This window comes from Coenobita brevimanus, chromosome 50 (genome assembly GCF_032717465.1).
Source record: "Coenobita brevimanus isolate Jiangsu-jjx chromosome 50, ASM3271746v2, whole genome shotgun sequence".
Classification (NCBI taxonomy): domain Eukaryota; kingdom Metazoa; phylum Arthropoda; class Malacostraca; order Decapoda; family Coenobitidae; genus Coenobita; species Coenobita brevimanus.
Genome location: NC_137003.1, coordinates 37,265,442 through 37,287,866, shown reverse-complemented (window position 1 = coordinate 37,287,866; position 22,425 = coordinate 37,265,442). Strand labels below are relative to the sequence as shown.

The 22,425-nt window shown below is 40.8% G+C and overlaps 1 protein-coding gene across 1 annotated transcript in view; it reads right to left on the bottom strand.

Annotated features, from left to right (window-relative positions):
• LOC145399806 (uncharacterized) overlaps positions 1-22,425 on the bottom strand; it is a 256,576-nt gene that overhangs the window by 68,578 nt on the left and 165,573 nt on the right. The window contains exon 7 of the mRNA XM_080272355.1: positions 21,402-21,553. Within this exon, the coding sequence (XP_080128481.1) occupies positions 21,402-21,553 (152 nt within the window). The remainder of the gene's footprint in view (positions 1-21,401; positions 21,554-22,425) is intronic.

The following is a 22,425-nucleotide window of genomic DNA, read 5'->3' as shown; positions in this document are numbered from 1 at the left end:
CCCGGCGTACAAAGCTGCCTTGTTTCCTATACTCTGATTGGCTAGTGGCTGACCTGACACCGTTAGAGTTCGTCCACTCACATCTCGCCACCTGGCCTGACATGACTTCACCCACTTCTGTGTGTGTGTGTGTGTGTGTGTGTGTGTGTGTGTGTGTGTGTGTGTGTGTGTGTGTGTGTGTGTGTATGAGTGTGTGTGTAAAGACAAACTAATTTAAGTCATAAATATAATTTAAGTTATATATATAACAGAAAGTGAACAGTGGAAGCACGTGACAGAAGCTTAAATCTCCCTCCAATGGATCAATTCCCAGTATGGACCTGGATGTTGCCGCTCGTGAGTGTTTTAACTTATTTATTTCTGTTAAGAAAATAGCGTATGTTCTACTGATTCCTTCAAATTATATTATAAACGTAATTGTTACATTACTTACCCAGCTTAGAACTACTGTGAAAGTCGGTAAAAGTAACCACATTTTTTTCAGCACCACTGTAAAATATGTATGCCACGTTTCTTTATTGATGTACAAGAGCCATATGCATTACTAGTTTACCTTCCTTTGATATGCTAGAATACTTACGTTTATATTGTACTAGTATGTGTGTACCTATCTGTGATGCCTATTACTTATATAACAGAATCTACTCATCGCTCGTTTAGGAAGTATGGCATGGCTGCACCCAGCGCCAGACCCCACCCAAACCTTGGTTTTAGATTGGTGAGACTATAGCCATGTCTGACAACATTTCCCGGTATTCATCATCACTCCATGCTCTTGTCTTAGAGGGAACATACACTACTGCCATATCTCTCTTGCTATTCTCTCCAGTTTCTAATTTCATATCTATCACTTCGACCCTGCCTTCCCCCATTTCCACGGTATCTACATTCAAGTTTTTCTTCACTGCTATCATCACTTCTCCTCCCGTTTTTTCTTTTCTGTCTCTTCTCCACAGTTTGTATTTACCATCTCCCATATGAACATCAAAATCTTCTCTTAATTTGGTCTCTACAAAGCACATAACATTAGGTTCATGTACTCTCAAAAAATCGTTGATTTCTAGCCTTGCCGATATGAAACCATCAACATTAGTATATGTCACCTTCCAATTATTTTTGATGTTATTCATATCCTCTTTTCTCCTTCCCTCCACTGGTACCACTTCCTTAATTTCTGATCCATGACTCTCCAATGAAACACTGTCTTCTCTTCCTCCGTTTTTTTACCTTTGCTTCCTTTACTAACTCCTTTATTTTAGCTCTTTCTTCCTCGTTTGCATCTCTCCTCATCCAAACATTTTTAAATCCTTCCTTGTCTGATAATTTCCATGTTTTACTGATAATTTTGTTTACTGTTGCCTGAGACTTAAACTTTACCTTCATTGGCCCCTTGCCCCTCCTTCCTCGTACTTTCCTAACCTAAACACCTCTTCAATCTCTTCTTGAGCTTCCTTGTTTTCCTCCATTACTACTGATATTATTTCATTAACCTTACTCAGTTCTCTTTCTCTTTCTGATCTTACTGTCATACGTTTTTCTTTAACTCCTGAAATTATGACACATTATGTCTTATCTGCTACATCTCTAGCTAAAGATTCTCTACTTCTCAGCACCCTAACCAATTATCTCTCCACCTTTTCCTTGCTTTCTTGTTCTATAATCTCTTTCAAATTTACATTTCCCTCTTCCTGAATTTCTTCCACCCCTTATGTTGCTCCTTGATTTCTTTAACCCTTTAACCGCGGGCTTGATTTGCTTTTTCTTGCGGCACCCGCGGGCATATTCGCGCTCCGACAGACTCTCTAAAAATATTTGCCAAATACCAGTTATTAGTCCTAGAATATTAAAATCACATATGCTTATGGCACATACCTTCAGCTTTCTCCTGGGGTGTTTGCTGAGCCTTTGTCGAGTACTGTAGGACTTGTGGAGACCTCTGAAGTTGGGTAATGAAGTCTCCACTTTACACTTCCCGACAACCCATAATATGATTACCACAGCCTGATATTATCACTGGAAACACTATTCTATGATTCTCAAATAGTTTGGAATCCATATTCCAAAAAAAAAAAAAACACTGTGAAAGCAATGAAAATTACGAGGGCGTATGACCTTCCCACTTGCGCTAGTTCGCCGCTGGTGTTGTCATTTATTGTTCATAAAAACACTCACAGTTTATATTTCTATTACTATATAACACTTATATATATCTACAGTCTTTATCCATAAGTTTCCTTCAGTAATAGTAGTTTACTGTCACTGCAGGTATTCAATTTCTTTCAGTAAAATACATAGCATTCACTTTCTCGTCCTGTATACTAGCATTGAGAGTGAATGTCACTCTCACCTTCACTCTTATAACTCATAGTATTCATACATGTTAGAGTGAAACTTTCACTTTCATTACTCCTAGTATATATACTCGTATTCTTATAATACTACTCATTTACATTTCTATTTACATTCTCTATTTTATTTACATTATTTACAAAAGAAGAAAGCATACAATGAATGGATGAGAAATCAGGGTGTGGAAGAAGTTGAGAGGTGGAAGAGAGAGTTATATGCAGAAAGAAAGAGAGAGGTGAAAAGATTAGTAAGAGAGAGTAAGAAGAGAGTGGATGAGGAATTTGGAAGGAATTTGAGTGTAAAGTGGAGGGAATGTAAAAAAATGTTCTGGAAAGAGGTGAAAAGAGTAAGACAGGGTGGAAGTGAAGTTAGCAGGGGAGTGAAAGATAAAAATGGTAGATTACTAGTGGAGAAGGGAGAAAAAGTGAGCAGATGGAGAGAACACTTTAAGGAATTGTTGAACGTAGAGGATGGAAGTAATGCGAGTATAAGTGTCTGGGGAATGGCTGGGAGAAGGAGGGAGGTGAGAAGACAGGAAGAAATCAGTAGGATAGAAGTTGTGGAAGCAATGAAGAAAGTTAAATTGGGGAAAGCCCCAGGAATTGATGGAGTGTCTGGTGAAATGCTGAAGCATGGGGGAGAGATAGTAGTAGAATGGATGTGGAAGATGTGCAGATTGGCCTGGGAGAAAGGTAGAGTCCTGGAGGATTGGAAGTCAGGTATAATTATTCCCTTGTACAAAGGAAAAGGAGAAAAAGAAGTGTGTGGTAATCATAGGGGCATTTGTCTTCTTAGTATAATAGGAAAAGTGTATGGTAGGATACTTATTGACAGAGCTAGAGAAAGAACAGAGAAATTAGTTGGAGAAGAACAGGGAGGCTTTAGGAAGGGAAGAGGTTGTGTAGATCAGATATTCATTCTTAGATCTTTAGTGGAAAAGTTTCTACAGAAGGGAAAGAAGTTGTATGCGGCTTTCATGGATTTGGAGAAAGCATATGACAGGGTGGATAGATAAGGATTGTGGAAAGTGTTAAGAATATATGGAGTAGATGGGAAGTTGTTGAATGCTGTGAAGAGTATGTACGATGGTGCGAAGGCTGCAGTGCGTGTGGATGGTGAACTAAGTGAATTTTTCTCTTTGAAAGTTGGGTTGAAACAGGGATGTGTCATGTCTCCATGGTTGTTCAATCTGTACATGGATGGGGTAATAAAAGAGGTACAAGGTAGGGTAGTGGATGTTGGAGTGGCCCTGGTGAGAGAGGGTAGTGTTTGGAAACTCCCTGTACTGTTGTTTCCAGATGATCCTGTGTTGTTGAGTGAAGACGAAGGGGAGCTGCAAGGCTTGGTGGATGAGTTTGGGAGAGTGTGTAAGAAACGGAATCTAAAGGTGAATGTAGGGAAGAGTAAAGTGATGGTCTTTGAGATAGGTGGTCAGTGAATGTACAGTGAGGCTGGATGGTGAGGAATTGGAAAATGTGAGTATGTTTAAGTACTTGGGTAGTGTGATGAGTAAGGATGGAGGGTTGGAGGGTGAAGTGCTCGAAAGGGTACAGCAGAGAAGAAAGGTTGCTGGTTCTTTGAAAGCAGTGATAAGAAACAGGGAAGTGAGCATGGAAGTGAAAAAGTTACTACATGACAGTATTGTGATACCAACTCTAACGTAGGGAAGTGAAGCTTGGACGTTGTTGGAAGGACACAAGTCAAGAGTGAGTGCAGTGGAAATGAGTTATTTAACCCCTTAAACGCGGATCGTCGTGTTTGCGACGCTCGCCAAAAAGGACATAACGGAGGAGCGTCGCGTTTGCGATTCGAGTTAATTTTGAATAAACGCGGGCAAGGATGTTCCAGCTGGTATTGTCTATCAGTACCACCACCCTTTAGCTACAATTAGCATACTTTACCTTTGTACTACTGACCTCCGTTGTTGCCAAGTATCGCGTTTTTTCCTCCCTACCCCCCCACCACGGCCCGGCCAGCCTGGCTGTGATACATGGCAGCGCTCTGACTGCTCAGAACTGTAAATCTGCGCTCTCCTCTCACAAGCAGTTTATGCTAATAGGAAACGCTTGTTTCCCCAGTTGTAACACTAGCTTTTTTTCGCACAGTTTGCCCATGTTTAGCGTCAGTTTACCACAGGCTTTCAAAGTGACATTATGGCGAGTTCTAGCTCTTCCAAGTCAGTGCGAGCGGCCGACAGGAAGGAGAATAAAGTGACGGGCGTAAGACAGAATAAAAAGCGCGCCGCGGTGATCTTTTGGGAAGTAATATGATTGAAAATAATGTAGTATACATGATTTTAGCTGTGAAAATGGAAATGTTTGTTGAGTGACGGGAAGACCGCCGCTGCGCTGCATGTCGGGCGTACGCTCCGTTGATTTTAGCCTTGTTTTCAGTGCTTATTGTACAAATATGGATTTCAAACTACCTGTACGTTGTAGTATAAAGCTTACTGTGACAGAATGAGGCTGTGGTAGAGAGGAAACCGGGTTGCTGGAGGTGTGAAAGTGAAGATTTGGTTACCCAACTTTGCAAGTCTTCTCAAGTCCTTGGGTAGTCCACGAAGGCCCAACACCTGTCTCTGGAGAAAGCTGAATGTAAGTACTATCTGCCATACCAAGTATAATGTTCTAGGGTTAATCTCTGATTTTTGGCTAATATTTTCCTACAGGTACTCAGACCGTAATACAACCCCGCCACTCGGGGGGGGGGGTCGACTGTTCATGGCCGTGCTTTAGGGGTTAAGAGGAGCCTATGGAGTCACATGGAGAGACAGGCTGACGAATGAGGATATAAAGGAGCATTGTGGTGTGGATGTGGATGTGATAGGAAGCGTTATGAGGAACACACTGAGGTGGTTTGGCCAAATGGAGAGGATGGAGGGTGAAAGACTGACGAAGAGAGTGTATGTGAGTGAGGTGGAGGGGGGAAGAGGGAAAGGGAGGCCGAGGATGAGATGGAGGGATGGGGTGGAGAGGTATATGAGAGAGGGAGGTGTGAGTTGGGAGCAGGGCAGTGAAATGGCAGGGGACAGGGCGACTTGGAGGCGATTTGTTTGTGGCCACCCCAAATGGGATTGAGGCATCTGGCAATAGATAGATAGATAGATAGATTTACATTTCTATTTTATTTACACTGTGTTATGGACTGTCACTTGAAGTAACTTATAAAACTATTTTCCACTGGTCACTTATATTTACATTCATTGCATTCATTTGCTGTTTACACATTATTTACACATTATTTACTATTCCACTTGCACTGTTTTACTCAACAGAAACATCGTAGTCACTCTCTTTCAATTGTCAGCCCTTTACCTCTTTCCACACGAGGTTTCGTAGGGTTTTCGGTCACAGAGCCCTTTGCATGCGGGTAAAAAGCGGCAGAAGTTAGCAGGAGCACACAGACGTACCTTCACCTTGGAAGATGACAGTGAACTGATAGGGGTGGGCTGGGGTGGCCTACCTAGGGAAATGCATTACTGCCAACTTCAGCCTCTTGACAGCTGCTAATATATAGCAGTGAAATAATTGGCAGGAAATCTAGACAATACATTATAAATTAGGTAGTTCCAGGTGAATGTAAATATCACTTAGGGTTCTCCCTTCCCTCCTCATATATATATTTTTAGTACGAGAATAGATTATACGGCATATTTCAAGGGGAAATAAACAGCGAAAATTAGCGAACGAGTGCACATGAGGTGTTGTCAGGTGATAATTAGCCAATTCCAGGTGTATGGCGATCTCACTTACCGTATTTCTTTTTGGTATATATTATTTGGTATAAGAATAGGGCATAGAGCTTATTTCAAATAGATGAAATCAGTGGAAAATTCCAGGGAAGATTTACTTAGCATTGCACAGCCGCGCAGGCGAGGGGAGAGGGTAATGGAGGGAAGGTAGGAAGGGGAGTCAAGAACGGGGAGAAATGGCTAAATTGTCAACAATGGATGGGAGTACAAATGAGATTAGGAGTGCTGACTAGTGTTGGACATTGGGAGTACTGATAGATGATACAAGCTACCACTTGAAAGCCCAGGCAAATTCAAAATAACACAGAATCGCAAAAGTGATGCCCCGCGGTATGATCCCTTGCTCCCAAGCGTCACGAAAGTGACGCCTCGCGGTTAAGGGGTTAATGTGGTCATCCTGTATTCTTGATTTGGATTCATACTCATCTAGTTTGTTTTTCATCCTATCTCTTTCTTCTTCCAACCTCTTATTCTCCTTAAGCTGTTTTATTTCATTTGAGGCTGATTCATTGCTCAATTTTAATTCAGTAACTTCCCTTTCTTGTTCGTCACTACGTGTACAAATTTTTTCCAGTTTATTTTGCAGACTTTTGATCTCGTTTTCCTGCTCTATGGTCTGTTCCTGTAACTCTTTAATTACTGCCCATACCTTTTTTATCTCCTGGACATTCCTCCCTGCTGTTTTCTCTATGCCTGCTATTCTCGTTTGGTTCACCTTAATACTTCCATTCCCCACGTCCTCTTCAGAGAAGCTCTCAAACTCTCTCTCGCCACTTGTAAACATTGCACCGTCCCTTTCTGCCATGAATCAATCATATGGAGACTTTCTATTTTCACTATCTTGTTGTTTTTATGACCAAAACAGCGATTTTTTAACTACTGTCCGACAGGACCACCACTCACGCACTCATGTGTGTGTGTGTGTGTGTAAACTCTCAATTATCCGTCACTGTAATATCCAGCCCAACACAATATCTGGTGCTACTGGTTCGGATGTATTTAAGGAATATCTGGCAAAATTATGCAATATCCAGCGCCAAAATGGGACAATCAGCAGTTTTATGCAATATCTGGCACTGAGGTGTATCAAACAGCTCATAAATGATGGCCAACCGGCCCTGTATTACTGTATTGTATCATTACTTTATTGTATTTTATGCTTCATTTTCATCTTTTACTCATGGGAAAGTTTTTAGCAAATTCACTTGAATGATAATGCTGGTGGCCACATACAATCCAATACATAAACAGTGCCTTCCCTGCAAGTTGACAGTCAGCTGTTTGAGTCAAGATGGCTGCCCAACATTTACAATTACTGTTATCGTCTCCCTTTCATTCCATTCCATGTGTGAAAGGCCACTCAAACACCACTGCTATTGCCCAATAACAGTGCAAGTTCATAACAAATAGTGTAGTGTGTGACATCAAGCGAAGTGATAACTTTTTGTGTGTGAAATGCTGAACTTGCAACTTGGATATTGTGTATCCTGTGCATACACTGTGCCTCCCAGTCTGCTGTTTGAGCAAAGATGGACTTCCAGTGTTTACATGCGCTGTGATCATCTCCTTTTCATTCCACTTCATGCATGAAAGACCACTGAAACATCACTGCTATCGCCAAATAACACTGCAAATGCATAGTAAATATTGCAGTTTGTGATATTAACCCGTTGCATGCCAGAGCCTTGGTTGGCTTTTGCATCCCCAATGCTGAGGGTGTGGGAGGCTAACCGACCCCCCAATGCAAGCCATATTTGACTTTTTTTTTTCCCCATAAATAGACCTGAAAAGTGGTTAAAATAGGCCCAGTGATAGTAAAGTGCTCACCTCAGCTGTTTTCCACCCAAAACAGGTGTTTTTTTTTTTTGTTCAGCAAGCCCAGATTTGTGTCAGATGGCTACTTTCAGATACCATCAGCAGCTGATGTGGAAGGAGTACATTTTGGTGTGGAATGGGTGGATGCATGGAGTGCTTGTTGTATGGAAGTGCAACCTGATTTACATAATACAGCCACAGTCAGAACTATGATAATGTGAAGGTGGTAATTTTACATATTTTCACATTCACCTTTTCTTTATGTTATATTGGTATGGGACACTATAAACACTCAAGATGCACACAGTCACATTAGTTACAGTTATTCGCTCATTTCTTACGTTATTCTTCTTACATTACAGTAAAACCTCAATATAATGAACTTCAATAGACCGGAATTCGCTTTTATTGGAATCGAGGAGCTACCGGACTAAATTCCTATACAGTATATCGGAAAAAGTCTGATAAAGCCAGAAGCAGTCCAGATTGCCTGACAACTTCAGCTATGTTCACCACAATAAGATAAATAAAAGGCATGTCTATCAGTGTGCAGTACAGTATTATTATATACAGGTAACTCGCACGGAACACGTGGGTTAGGTTCCTACGGTGCTGTGTTAGGTGCGAAATCGCGTATATTTAAACTACTCCGTATTTTGCTCCCTAGACCCCCCAAATGTGTTGTTTTGCTGTTATCTGTCACTGGTAATCACTAGAAAGCACTTTAAATGGTTAGAAGGTTTATTTAATGTTATAACTCACAAATACAGTACTCCAGAGCAAAACTTCAACACACAAATACTGTACGTAAACACAAGGAAACATTCCAACGCCGATCATAGGTAATCTTATAAATCAGGTTAACTGGTACCAGTGCTTTAACATACAAGTACATACCAGAACAGTGCATATTTAACTTAGAAATGCAGTACTGTGATATCGAATGATTTCAGTACTGTTAGGAATGGCTGGAAAAAAAAAATGTTATGAATACATTTTCACCTTTTTGATATATGTTTATGGTAGTTTCGAGTTTTTTTTACGTTATCGTTAAGCCCATGCATGGAAAAGGGAGCGAAAGAGTTGAATTTTCAGTCCTAAATGAGAAAACTGCACGTCCTCCAAGGCTAGACTCTGCCACGGGAGAATAAAGTGGAGGGTCAGTCCGATTAGCAATAAGGAAGTTGTGTCACAACTTCCAGCTCCCACACCACGAGAATGGCTAAAAATAGAATCGTAATGCAGTTTCAGAACCAACAATATGTCTAATTATTACGAATACAGATACAAAGCAGAAATAAATATGTTTACAGACGGGGAAAACGTACTTCTTCCGTCATAACATGTTCATCTTTATCATTTTATGTTCATCTTTATCATTTTACCTTGTTATTTTCACAATATATATTGCTGTCTCGTAAACAGGGTGGTTGTTTGTGTTTTGCAAGGGAGGAAAAAGATTGTATTTTCTGTCTGGTTCGAGATAATGGGTGTAACTATGTGTGGTTAGGCATGGCCACGAGTGAAAAAATCGTACATCCACACATCACGATAGCAGGTGGTGAACTGACAGATGATACATGAGAGGGTGAAGTCAAGGTCAGTCTCATGTCCCAGATTTTCGTTCACTTCCCGAAAGTTTTCACAGTTTTCTACAAGTTGCATTGCATCAAATGATCCAAACCATTACAGCAAACCTGAGCAAATAGGTAAAGATACCAAGACAAAAATGTATTTTTCTCTTATTATAAGTCTTTAACGAACAAACTAAAAAGGCAATATTCCGACGCCGATCATGGGTAATCATATAAATCAGGTTAACTGGTTACAAGGCTTTATTTAATGCTTTAATTGCTTACAAGTACATACCAGGAACAGTAAATATTTAACTTACAAATACAGTTTGTACTGTAGAAAAGCAGTACAGTAAGAGTTTAACGAACAAACAAAAAAGGCAATATTCCGACGCCGATCAGGGGCAATCATATAATTCGGGTTAATTGGTTACAAGGCTTTATTTAATGATTTAACTTTATTTAAGTGCTTACAAGTACAGTACATACGAGAACAGTAAATATTTAACTTACAAATACTGTACAGTACTGTGGAAAAAACGAACAAATAAAAAAGGCAATATTCTGACGCCTATCAGGTAAACTGGTTATAAGACTTTATTTCTTGCTTTAACGTTATTTAATAGTACTTTAAGTTGCACATAAACTTACCAGAACAGTACAGTACTGTAAATATTTAACTTAGAAATACTGTACTGTGCTACTGTACTCGGGAATGTCTCACTCACTGAATAATTTCCCGCCTAGATCGTCACGTAATCAAAACAAACCGCGCGCTGCGGTGACGTTTGAGGATTTGATCTTTCAAAGGCCTCTCCTGCATTAATTTGTAGTTTTCATAATGGTTTTTTAATCTTACGTTGTCTTATATGTATCCCAGCCCTTACCGTGTATAATTGCGAGCGCGTTCCGTGAGATCGTGTTCCGTGCGAGTTACCTGTATATCATACCACTGGATTATTATAGTGAAGGTATAATACAGTACAGTATTGCAATGGAAGTGAAAACTGTTTAAAAACCATTGGTGCGATTTGACTAATGTCTGATATATCGGAAAAAGTCCTGGTTAACGGATGTCGCTTTGATTGGAATTTTGCTTTTTCAGAATGGTTTGGGCCCCAATTAGTCTGTTATACTAAGGTCTTACTGTACAGTGAATTCTTGAATTTTGACGGTTTAGATTCTGATGATTCAAATTTTGATGCATTTTCAATAGGTCCGCCTATCTCACTTTTCGATGCAAAAATCGCGTTTTTTCGATGCTCTCAGGGCCCAACTCCAACCAAAACAAGCAAAGATAATATTTTTTATGCAAACCAATATGCCTGAAGTGAAGGAAAATTAAAAGAAAAAGTATGAGCCTAACCTACTATGTGACACGTGTCAAGAGGAGAATGAAGATCAACATCGTTTACTCATAAGTGAAGCATACAAAGATATAACAAGAGAAATTAAAGGAAAAGAATCAATAACAGAAATACTAAAACGACATGAATTACAGGTGGTAGCAAATACAGTGGGCAGAATACTGAAACAAAGAGAAGTAATTGTGAATACAAGGAGCAACATAGAAATGAACAATAGAGACTGAGAAAAAAAAAAAAAAATCTTGTTTAAAGACAAGAACTCCCGCTTGGGAGTAGGCGCCAACAACAACAACAAGCCGTGTGCAAGGCGATGTTCTGTTGTCGGCGGCCATCTTGCGACTGTCCTGTCAGCACTCTACAGCCAAGCGCAACAGAGTCAGCCTGTACCTTCCATGTGTGGACATGCTTTTCGCTGCAATTTCATTGTATGTATTTTCGTATTTTCGTTGAAACTTACCTGTTTCAAGATGGCAAGCAAAAGTGGTTTTTCGATTAGCAGTGATAATGGACGAGAGCAGCCTGGCACCTCTAAATCTTCGCAGCCAAAGGAGAAAAGGGAATACAGGAAGGGGCAGAAATATACCAAGTATACCCTTGCTGACAAGGTGAAAATCCGTATTCTATACTACAGTATGGCAATACAATGCAGAACTAGTTACTTAACCACAATTATTGTTCATAAAGTTTACAGGAGGTGTGGGTAAAAAAATCATGATTTTACATAGTGAGGTTTGGGGGCCCCGGACCCAAACTAATTTTTTCCACAAGAAATTCAATTTAAATTTCAATTACGGGTATTTGAATTTCGCTGCGATTTTTCGGTACGCATGTCCATCGAAATTCAAGAATTCAGTGTACTTGATTTCATGATTTACTTCTATTTACCTATATTATTTTCATTATATACATTACTTACACTCACACACAATTACGGGTATTTGAATTTCGCTGCGATTTTTCGGTACGCATGTCCATCGAAATTCAAGAATTCAGTGTACTTGATTTCATGATTTACTTCTATTTACCTATATTATTTTCATTATATACATTACTTACACTCACACACACACTTTCCCTGTTCTATAATTTTCTAAAGTATGGTACTCAGTGATACAGGGTTCCATGCACTCTTTGCACACACACACACACGGGTCGCTGACAGAGACAGACCTCTTCCAGGATCGTGGGGAAATAATCGCTGAATCACCGACAAATGGAAGTTGAGCCTAACTGTGACTGCGTTAATGAGTGAGTGAGTGGTGGTACCGTCGGAGAGTAATTAAAAAAAAAACTGCGGTTTCAGTCACAAAAAGGACAAGAGAAAGTGAAAGCAGAAAGTCTCCATATGGTTGAATCATGGAGGAAACGGAAGGTGCATTGTTTACGATCAGTGAGAAAGAATTTGAGGGCTTTTGTGAAGAGGATGTGGGAAAAGAAAGTATTAAGTTGAACCAGACAAGAACAGCAGGTGTAGAGAAAACAGCGGAGAGGAATGACCAGGAGATAAAAAAGGTATGGGCAGTGATTAAAGAGTTACAGGAAAGGACCACAGAGCAGGAAAACGAGATCAAAAGTTTAAGGACTACACTGGAAAAAATCTGTACACGTAGTGACGAACAAGAATGGGAAGTTACTGAATTAAAAGTGAACAATGAATCAGCCTCGAATGAAATAAAACAGCTTAAGAGGAGCCTGTGGAGTCATGTGGAGAGAGAGGCTGACGAATGAGGATATAAAGGAGCATTGTGGTGTGGATGTGGATGTGATAGGAAGCGTTATGAGGAACACACTGAGGTGGTTTGGCCATGTGGAGAGGAAGGAGGGTGAAAGACTGACGAAGAGAGTGTATGTGAGTGAGGTGGAGGGGGGAAGAGGGAGGGGGAGGCCGAGGATGAGATGGAGGGATGGGGTGGAGAGGTATATGAGAGAGGGGGGTGTGAGTTGGGAGCAGGGCAGTGAAATGGCGGGGGACAGGGCAACTTGGAGGCGATTTGTTTGTGGCCACCCCAAACGGGATTGAGGTGTCTGGCAATAGATAGATAGATAGAAGAGGGAGAATAAGAGGTTGGAAGAGGAAAGGGACATGATGAAAAGCAAACTAGATGAGTATGAATCCAAATCAAGAATACAGGAAGAGCACATTAAAGAAATCAAGGAGCAACATAAGGGGTGGAAGAAAATTCAGGAAGAGGGAAATGTAAATTTGAGAGAGATTATAGACCAACAAAGCAAGGAAAAAGTGGAGAGGGAAGTGGTTAGGGTGTTGAGAAGTAGAGAATCTTTAGTTAGAGATGTAGCAGATAAGAAAAAATGTATAATAATTTCAGGAGCTAAAGAAAAACGAATGACAATAAGATCAGACAGAGAAAGAGAAGAACTGAGTAAGGTTAAAGAAATAATATCAATAGTCATGGAGGAAAAGCTCAAGAAGAGATTGAAGAGGTGTTTAGGTTGGGAAAGTAAGAGGAAGGAGGGGCACGGCCATTGAAGGTAAAGTTTAAGTCCCAAGCAACAGTTAACGAAATAATCAGTAGAGTTACATAGATGCACAGACCACACAGACCTTACGGTCCCTACGAGGTGGTCCGGCCTTAATCCTAATATAGTGCATAGGAGCAGGAGAAAAGGATAGCACAGCAGAAGGCTCTCTCCCCCACCCTCCAGGCCCTCCGGCATTTGCCATACAGGAAACAAGAGAGGAAGTAATACCTTGCAGGAATGAAAAACCTGAAGGAATTTTATAGGATCGGCAGAAAGTAGAAAAATATGGAAAAGGAAAATTTGGGCATACAGTCACATACTTACTCTATGCATGCAATTTTTTTTTTTTTTTTTTTTTTTTTTTTTTAAATCAAAAGATGAATGGAATGTTTATTTATTATATATATCCTAAAATATTGTCTGTGTCTAATAGACAGATGAATGCAGACACGAATATGCAATAATTGCTCCATCCTAACTAAACGATACCAATTGCATCGAGATATATGTCCAGTCTCTTTTTAAATATACAGTAACCCCTCCAATATCCGGATCAATAGAGCCATAGGCAGGTCCGGATAGTGGTCCTGTCCGGATATTGGGCCCCAGTTTATGGACTTGTACCTATGGACCCTAACTCTGAAAAACACCTATACAACTCCCTCTGGACATGCATTGCACCTATTTAAGACCCAAATCACACCAATAAGGGACATAAAAGACTGAAATAAATGCAAAAGAACCATAAAATGAGGTTTTAGAGGTGAGTTTATACAATATTAAACATTCTGGGTACTTACAAGTCCCTTGCTCTTGGACTGGTTTGAACCGCCAGTTTGCAGTCCACAGTTAATCCTCTGCACTCTAAATTCTAATTTCTTAACACTGCACAACACTGTAAATTCCTGTGTGTTCTAGTGGCAAGATATTGCAGTTTATTCACTGTTTATTCACAAAAAACAAGCACCTGTGGCTTGCACTGTTATGAGTATCTGCTCTCCATCGGAGTTAAGCTGTGACTGTTGATGTTGGTGGGGCAACAGAGTTGCCAGATCGCAACAGCCACATTACCAATCTCCTCAACTTTCATTGTCAAATACAACTTTTCATTACCAAATTCGTAAAGCTAGCATATATTCTTCACTAATTATATATACAAGTGGAAATACATGTAATCACTCTCCTTATAACTAACACCATGTTGATTATTTTCACACTATGTAGGGTAGCAGATTAATCAGAGAGAGCAAACAATCCACCATCTCCATCCTGTGTATCCTCATACATGTGAAAAATCCATTTGGTAATGCATTATTCTAATGCATTACCAAACGAATTTTTCATTACCAAATTGGCCCACACTTGGTAATGAAAAATACCAAATGGCAACCTGACAGGGGAGGGGGGAGGGGGAGGAAGGAAGGGGTGAAGGGACCATGGTGTAACAGCTGTTTGGCGCCAGGCGGGAATTTCAAATTATGGGAGGGAAAAAAGTCAGACTTTTTTCGAATTTTTTGCGGTTTTTGGCCCATTTTGGGAATATTGGATCCCAGGAGGATTATGTCCGGTTAGTGGGGATGTTCGGATATTGGGCGTTCGGATATTAGAGGGATTACTGTATTTATGGTACCATTCTCAATCACATTCCCAGGGAGTTTATTCCATTCGCTTACAACAGAGTAAGTGAAGAAGTTTTTGGTTGTATCAAGATTAGCCCTCCTTGCTTGCAACTTCATACCATTTCCTCGAGTTACAGTCTCGGCAATTACTGTGAATAGCTTGCTTGAATCAGTATTACTAAAGCCTTTTAGAATCTTAAAACATTCAATTAGCTGTCCCCTAAGTCTCCGTTTTCTAAGAGAGAATAGGTTTAATTCCCAGAGTCTCTCGAGGTATGGTTTATTCCTCAGGGACGGGATTAACTTGGTAGCCCTACGCTGGACCGCTTCCAGTATTTCTATATCTTTAATTAGGTGAGGCGCCCAAAATTGCACTGCAAACTCTAAGTGTGGCCTGATTATACTTTTGTATAGGGGGATTACAATATCTTTGCTTTTATATGTAAAATGTCTTTTGATGAAGCTTAGGGACCTGTTGGCTTTATTGGCGGCAGAGATACATTGATTTGAACATTTCAGATCGTCTGAAATTAGTACGCCTAGATCCTTAACTAATGAATAAGGAAGGGTTTAAAAATGTTTGGATAAGGAGAGATGCAAATGAGGAAGAGAGCTAAAATAAAGGACTTAGTAAAGGAAGCAAAGGTAAAAAATGAACAGAGAACGGAGAAAGAGAAGACAGTGTTTTATTGGAGAGTCATGGATCAGAAGTTAAGGAAGTGGTACCGGCAGAGAGAAGGAGAAAAGAGGGTATAGAAAACATCAAAAATCATTGGAAGGTGGCATATAACTAATGGATAAGGAAGGGTTTAGCCCTTTAAACGCAGCCATGAACAGTCGACCCCCCCCCGAGTGGCGGGGTTGTATCAAGGTCTGAGTACCTGTAGGAAAATATTAGCCAAAAATCAGAGATTAACCCTAGAACATTATACTTGGTATGGCAGATAGTACTTACATTCAGCTTTCTCCAGAGACAGGTGTTGAGCCTTCGTGGACTACCCAAGGACTTGTGGAGACTTGCAAAGTTGGGTAACCAAATCTTCACTTTCACACCTCCAGCAACCCGGTTTCCCCTCTACCACAGCCTCATTCTGTCACAGTAAACTTTATACTACAACGTAAAGGTAGTTTGGAATCCGTATTTGTACAATAAGCACTGAAAATAAGGCTAAAATCAATGAAGCGTACGGCCGACATGCAGTGCGGCGGCAGTCTTCCCGTCACTCAACAAACATTTCCATTTTCACAGCTAAAAACATGTATACTACATTATTTTCAATCATATTACTTCCCAAAAGATCACCGCGGCGCGCTTTTTATTCTGCCTTACGCCCGTCACTTTATTCTTGTTCCTGTCGGCCGCTTGCACTGACTTGGAAGAGCTAGAACTCGCCATAATGTCACTTTGAAAGCCTGCGGTAAACTGACGCTAAACGGGCAAACTGTGCGAAAAAAAGCTAGTGTTACAACTGGGGAAACAAGCGTTTCCTATTAGCATAAACTGCTTGTGAGAGGAGAGCGCAGATTTACAGTTCTGAGCAGTCAGAGCGCTGCCATGTATCACAGCCAGGCTGGCCGGGCCGTGGTGGGGGGGGGAGGGAGGAAAAAACGCGATACTTGGCAACAAAGGAGGTCAGTAGTACAAAGGTAAAGTATGCTAATTGTAGCTAAAGGGTGGTGGTACTGATAGACAATACCAGCTGGAGCCTGCTTGTCCACGGTTATTCAAAATTTACTAGAATCGCAAACGCGACGCTCCGCCGTTATGTCCTTTTCGCCGAGCGTCGCAAACGCGACGATCCGCGTTTAAAGGGTTAAAAATGTTTGGATAAGAAGAGATGCAAATGAGGAAGAAAGAGCTAAAATAAAGGACTTAGTAAAGGAAGCAAAGGTAAAAAATGAACAGAGAACGGAGAAAGAGAAGACAGTGTTTTATTGGAGAGTCATGGATCAGAAGTTAAGGATGTGGTACCGGCGGAGAGAAGGAGAAAAGACGGTATAGAAAACATCAAAAATCATTGGAAGGTGGCATATACTAATGTTGATGGTTTAATATCGGCAAGGTTAGAAATCAACGATCTTTTGAGGATACATGAACCTGACGTTATGTGCTTTGTAGAGACCAAGTTAAGAGAAGATATTGATGTTCATATGGGAGATGGTAAATACAAACTGTGGAGAAGAGACAGAAAAGAAAAAACAGGAGGAGGAGTGATGATAGCTGTGAAGAACAACATAAATGTAGATACTGTGGAAATGGGAGAAGGCAGGGCTGAAGTGATAAATATGAAATTAGAAACTGGAGAGCATAACAAGCGAGATATGGCAGTAGTGTATGTTCCCCCTAAGACAAGACCATGGAGTGATGATGAATACCAGGAAATGCTGTCAGACATTGCATGTTATTTACACAAAACTGACTGAGAAAAGCAACAATATAATTTTAATGGGTGACTTCAATTGTAAAAAGGTGAACTGGGAGGAATGGGACTCAGGAGGCGGCGAGGACTCGTGGGGCACTATATTATTAAATACAGCAATGAACAATGTGATGACGGAATGGGTCAAAGAAGAGACAAGGTTCCGAGGTGAGGACACACCAGCAAGACTGGACTTACTGTTTACCAAAGGACCCGATGTAACAGAATCCTTGAAATATCAGTGTCCTATTGAAAAAAGTGATCATGTGGTCACTGAGTTCCAGATCATAACAGGGAACGTGGAGCCAAGAGACGAGCTTTAGAGGCAGGGAAGGTACAACTTTGGGAAAGCAAACTTTACAGGATTGAGAACATTTTTTGAAAATGCAGATTGGAGAAAATTCAGAGAAACAACAGAGATACAGAGGAAGTGGGATATTTTTCTAGACCAGCATAATTTGGGAGTGGAAAAATTTGTGCCAAGAGTAAAGGGGAAAGAAAACAGGAAAAAAAGAGTGGTTTAATACCAGGTGTATGATAGCAAAAAAAGAGAGAGACACGGCGTGGAACAATTGGAGAAAGAGAGGTAACAACAGAACAAAGGAAGAATATAAAAGAACTAGAAATGAATACACAAGAATATGCAGAGAAGAAGAAAGGAATTTTGAAAAAAGGTATAATAGACAAATGTAAGGATGAACCCAAACTGTTTTATAGATTTGTTAATGGCAAACTGAAACAAAAGGAAGGAATCACCAAACTGAAAGTAGAAGAAGAGGTCTATAAGGATGCGGCAATGCAAGCAGAAATAATGAACAAACGTTTCCAGTCAGTTTTCACTAATGAAAAGGAGTTTGTGGAAGCGGAGTTAGTGACTAGAAATGTAGTGATAAAAGATATAAAAGTGGAAGTACAGGAGGTGTATAAACTACTAGAAACTCAAGATGTAAGGAAAGCCCCAGGACCAGATGGAATTTCTAATTGGGTACTGAAGGAATGCAGAAAACAACTGGCAGATAAGATTCACAGTTTGATTGTGTGTTCTCTGGAAGAGGGAAAAGTGCCTCAAGAATGGAAGATGGCATATGTGGTACCAATTTATAAGGGAGGAAACAAGGAAGAACCCCTGAATTATAGACCAGTGTCCTTAACCAGCATGGTTGCAAAATTGTGTGAAAGAATTCTGAAAGATAGATGGATAAAATATCTGGAAGAGATGAATATTTTGGCTGATAGTCAGTTTGGACTTAGAAGTGGAAGGTCATGTGTTTCCAACTTGTTGAATTTTTACTCAAGAGCGATTGATGTGCTTCAGGAAAGAGAAGGTTGGGTGGATTGTGTGTATTTAGATTTGGAGAAGGCCTTTGACAAGGTACCCCATAAGAGCCTAATGTGGAAACTAGAGCATATAGGAGGACTGAAGGGGAACCTCCTAGAATGGATGAGAGACTTTTTGAGAGAGAGACAAATGAGGACAGTAATAAAGGATAAGATGTCTGGATGGAGAAAAGTAACAAGTGGAGTCCCACAGGGGTCGGTGTTGGCGCCAGTAATGTTCCTGATTTACGTAAATGATATGGTAGCTGGAGTGAACAGTTATGCAAGTCTGTTTGCTGATGATGCAAAGATCATGAGGAAGGTAGAGGTTGAGGAGGATTGCAAAATGCTGCAGGAGGATCTGGATAGGATACACGAATGGAGCTGGATGTGGGAAATGAAATTCAATGCAAAGAAATGTATAATATTGGAAATGGGCAAGTACCAAGAGGCCATCATTGAATTATTTGATGGGTAATGAACCAATCACAAAAGCGAGAGAAGAGAGAGATTTGGGTGTGCTGGTCCAGGACAGTTTGTCACCTGAAAAACACATTAACAAAACAGTTAGAGAGACTTATAAACTCCTGACTAATATAAGAGTAGCTTTTCATTATATGGATGAGGAGATGATGAAAAAATTGATAGTGGCCATGATTCGCCCCAGGTTGGAATATGCAGCAGTAGTGTGGTCCCCACAAAAAGAAAGATATAAACAAGATTGAGAGAATACAAAGAACAGCAACCAAGATGGTCCCCAGTCTGACAGATGTCATACAGAGAGAGGCTGGAAAAGCTGGATTTTGCCTTCCTCAGAAGAAAGGAGAAGAGAGATGACATGATTGCAGTGTTCAGGACCATGATAGGAGTAGACAAAATTGACAAAGAAGATCTGTTTTTATGGGATAAGAGAGTAACAAGAGGAGACGGGATGAAACTGAGGAAGCCAAGCTGCTTGAAGGATATCAAGAAATTTAGTTTTCCTTATAGATGCATAGACCTGTGGAATAACCTGGACAAAGAGATCGTCCAGTCTAAAAACTTAAACGAGTTTAAAGCTAAATCTGACTTATTGAAAACAGAGACGGGACCCCACGAGCGTAGCTCATTTCCTGTATATCACAATTAGGTAAATACAATTAGGTAAATACTTGTACCTTGCGTCCTTTTTCTTGTTCAGAGGCTGTCTTGTGGTGGTGGCACACACTTTACATCATCACTGACATTTTTTTCAGGTTTCTGTACAAGGTATAGTAGCGTGGACTCAAATGCTTTTGCACAGATGTGCACAAAATGATGCCCGTATATATACAGACTCAGCACTTTGTGCCAGTATAGGTTTGTCCATATACATAAGGACTCGGGATTTTGTGTCTGTATAGGTTTGTCTGTATATATACGGACATGGCACAAGAGGTTAAGTGAAATGAACTTTTTGTGCAAAATAATGAAACTTGTGACTTGGAAATAGTGTCTGGCAAGGATGTTACCCCTAGTGGAAAGCATGGTGCTACCGACAGCACCAATGGCAAGCCTAAAAAGGTCCCCCCCCACCTCCATTAAAGGTCATGTGGTCATAGGTCACTCCCTATCCCCAATGAACACGTGTTATATTGGCCTTGCCATATGATGAATCACTACCGGTATGTGACTGGTTTTCACATAATGGAACCTCATCATATAGCAAGGCATGACTGATTCTCCTCCCCCCATGGGGTGCACTTTGGATTTCCAGTCTGCTGCAGTTTACGGGTTAAGATGCCCATGGGTCATTAAGATCCCTGCCACAGTGGCTGTCATAACCAAGCTGTTAAGAGAGGTAAAAATATTACTTCATGTTAGGTTTTCAACTATATTTCCATTTCTGTACAGGCCTTATAGCCAAAATGACAAAAAGGAAGGTTGAAAATAGTCCAATCAATCAAAAACACATTTTAGTTTGGGGTAGCCCATCGATCCCGATTGTTATGCAGCTCTTTAATTATTCATTCATCATACATATCTCCTTTCCTACCCCAGGGTGGAATGAGGCAGGATTGAGAGAGAGAGAGAGAGAGAGAGAGAGAGTAACTAAAGTTGACCCAAATGAGTGGGCTGTACTCCCAAACACTCAACATTCAATCCCACAGAACCCAGACTCCAGCAGACATGTACAACTTATTCCATACATAGCTTCACATCCACATATCCAACAGAGTCAATCTGAGGACAAAAAAAAGGGGTGCCAAATACTGGTCATACACTCCTCTGCACAAATTTCACCCAACCAACTCCATCTCTTGTCAGTTTCTTAGTCTCACCAGCTTCCATACCCCTCTTTCTCATACACTGATTTACCTTATTTATTTCCATTCTTCTTTGCCTACCACACTTATTTCAAACTCACTTGGATATACCCTTTCCACCATTCTACTCACATCCATTCCCTGGTACCCAGAGACTTCCCTCCCCGGCATCTTTCACAATTCATGTTATTCCTTATCTTATCCACTCTCCGCACCTCACACACATTCCTTGATAATCCCATCTCCACTGCTCTGGCTCCTGACTTTTCATTTTCATTCTTTACCAAAGTCTCATACCCATGTTAATGTGGGCACTAAAACTCCTTCATGCAATCCTCTTGCGGCCACATCCTGTCACTGTGCCCAGGTATTTACACTCCCTCAGCAGTTCTAATGATTTTGAATAAATACATTTTGACCTACCTGCAGATAAGCTGGATATCATCTGACTTGCTCCATTCAACACCTGAGGTTCGTTTCCAGTTGAGGTAGTTTAGCCATTTAGTGCGACACTGCTTCTCGGATCTTGTTCTAACCCGCCCGGCCACCTCACTCCATGAGATTCCACTTGTCACCTGCATACACATCTTATATTATGCAATCATAAGCAATATTATTACTACACAGTATTATCTATCTATTGCCGGATGCCTTAATCCCTTATACGGGGTGGCCACAAACAAATCGCCTCTACGTCACCCTGTCCCCTGCCATTTCACTGCCCTGCTCCCAATTCACACCCCTCTCTCTCTCATATACCTCTCCACCCCATCCCTCCATCTCATCCTTGGCCTTCCCCTCCCTCTCTCCCCCTCCACCTCACTCATATACACTTTCCTCGTCAGTCTCTCACTCTCCACCCTCTTCACATGGCCAAACCACCTCAGTGTGTTTCTCCTAATGCTTCCTATCACATCCACATCCACACCACAATGCTCCTTCACATCCTCATTTGTCAGTCTCTCTCTCTCCATGTGACTCCACAGGCTCCTCTCAAATAACTCGTGTCCACTGCTCTCACTCTTGACTTGTGTCCCTCCAACAATGTCCAAGCTTCACTTCCATACATCAGAGTTGGTATCACAATACTGTTATGTAATAACTTTTTCAATTCCATGCTCACTTCCCTGTTTCTTATCACTGCCTTCATGGAATCAGCAACCTTTCTTCCTTGTTGTATCCTATCAAGCACTTCACCCTCCAAACTTCCATCCTTACTCATCACACTACCCAAGTACTTAAACATACTCACATTTTCCATTTCCTCATCATCCAACCTCACTGTACATTCACTGACTTCATCTCTTTCAAAGACCATAACTTTACTCTTCCCTACATTCACCTTTAAATTTAATTTCTTACACACACTTCCAAACTCATCCACCAAGCCTTGCAGCTCCCCTTTGCCTTCACTTAACAACACAGTATCATCTGCAAACAACAGTAC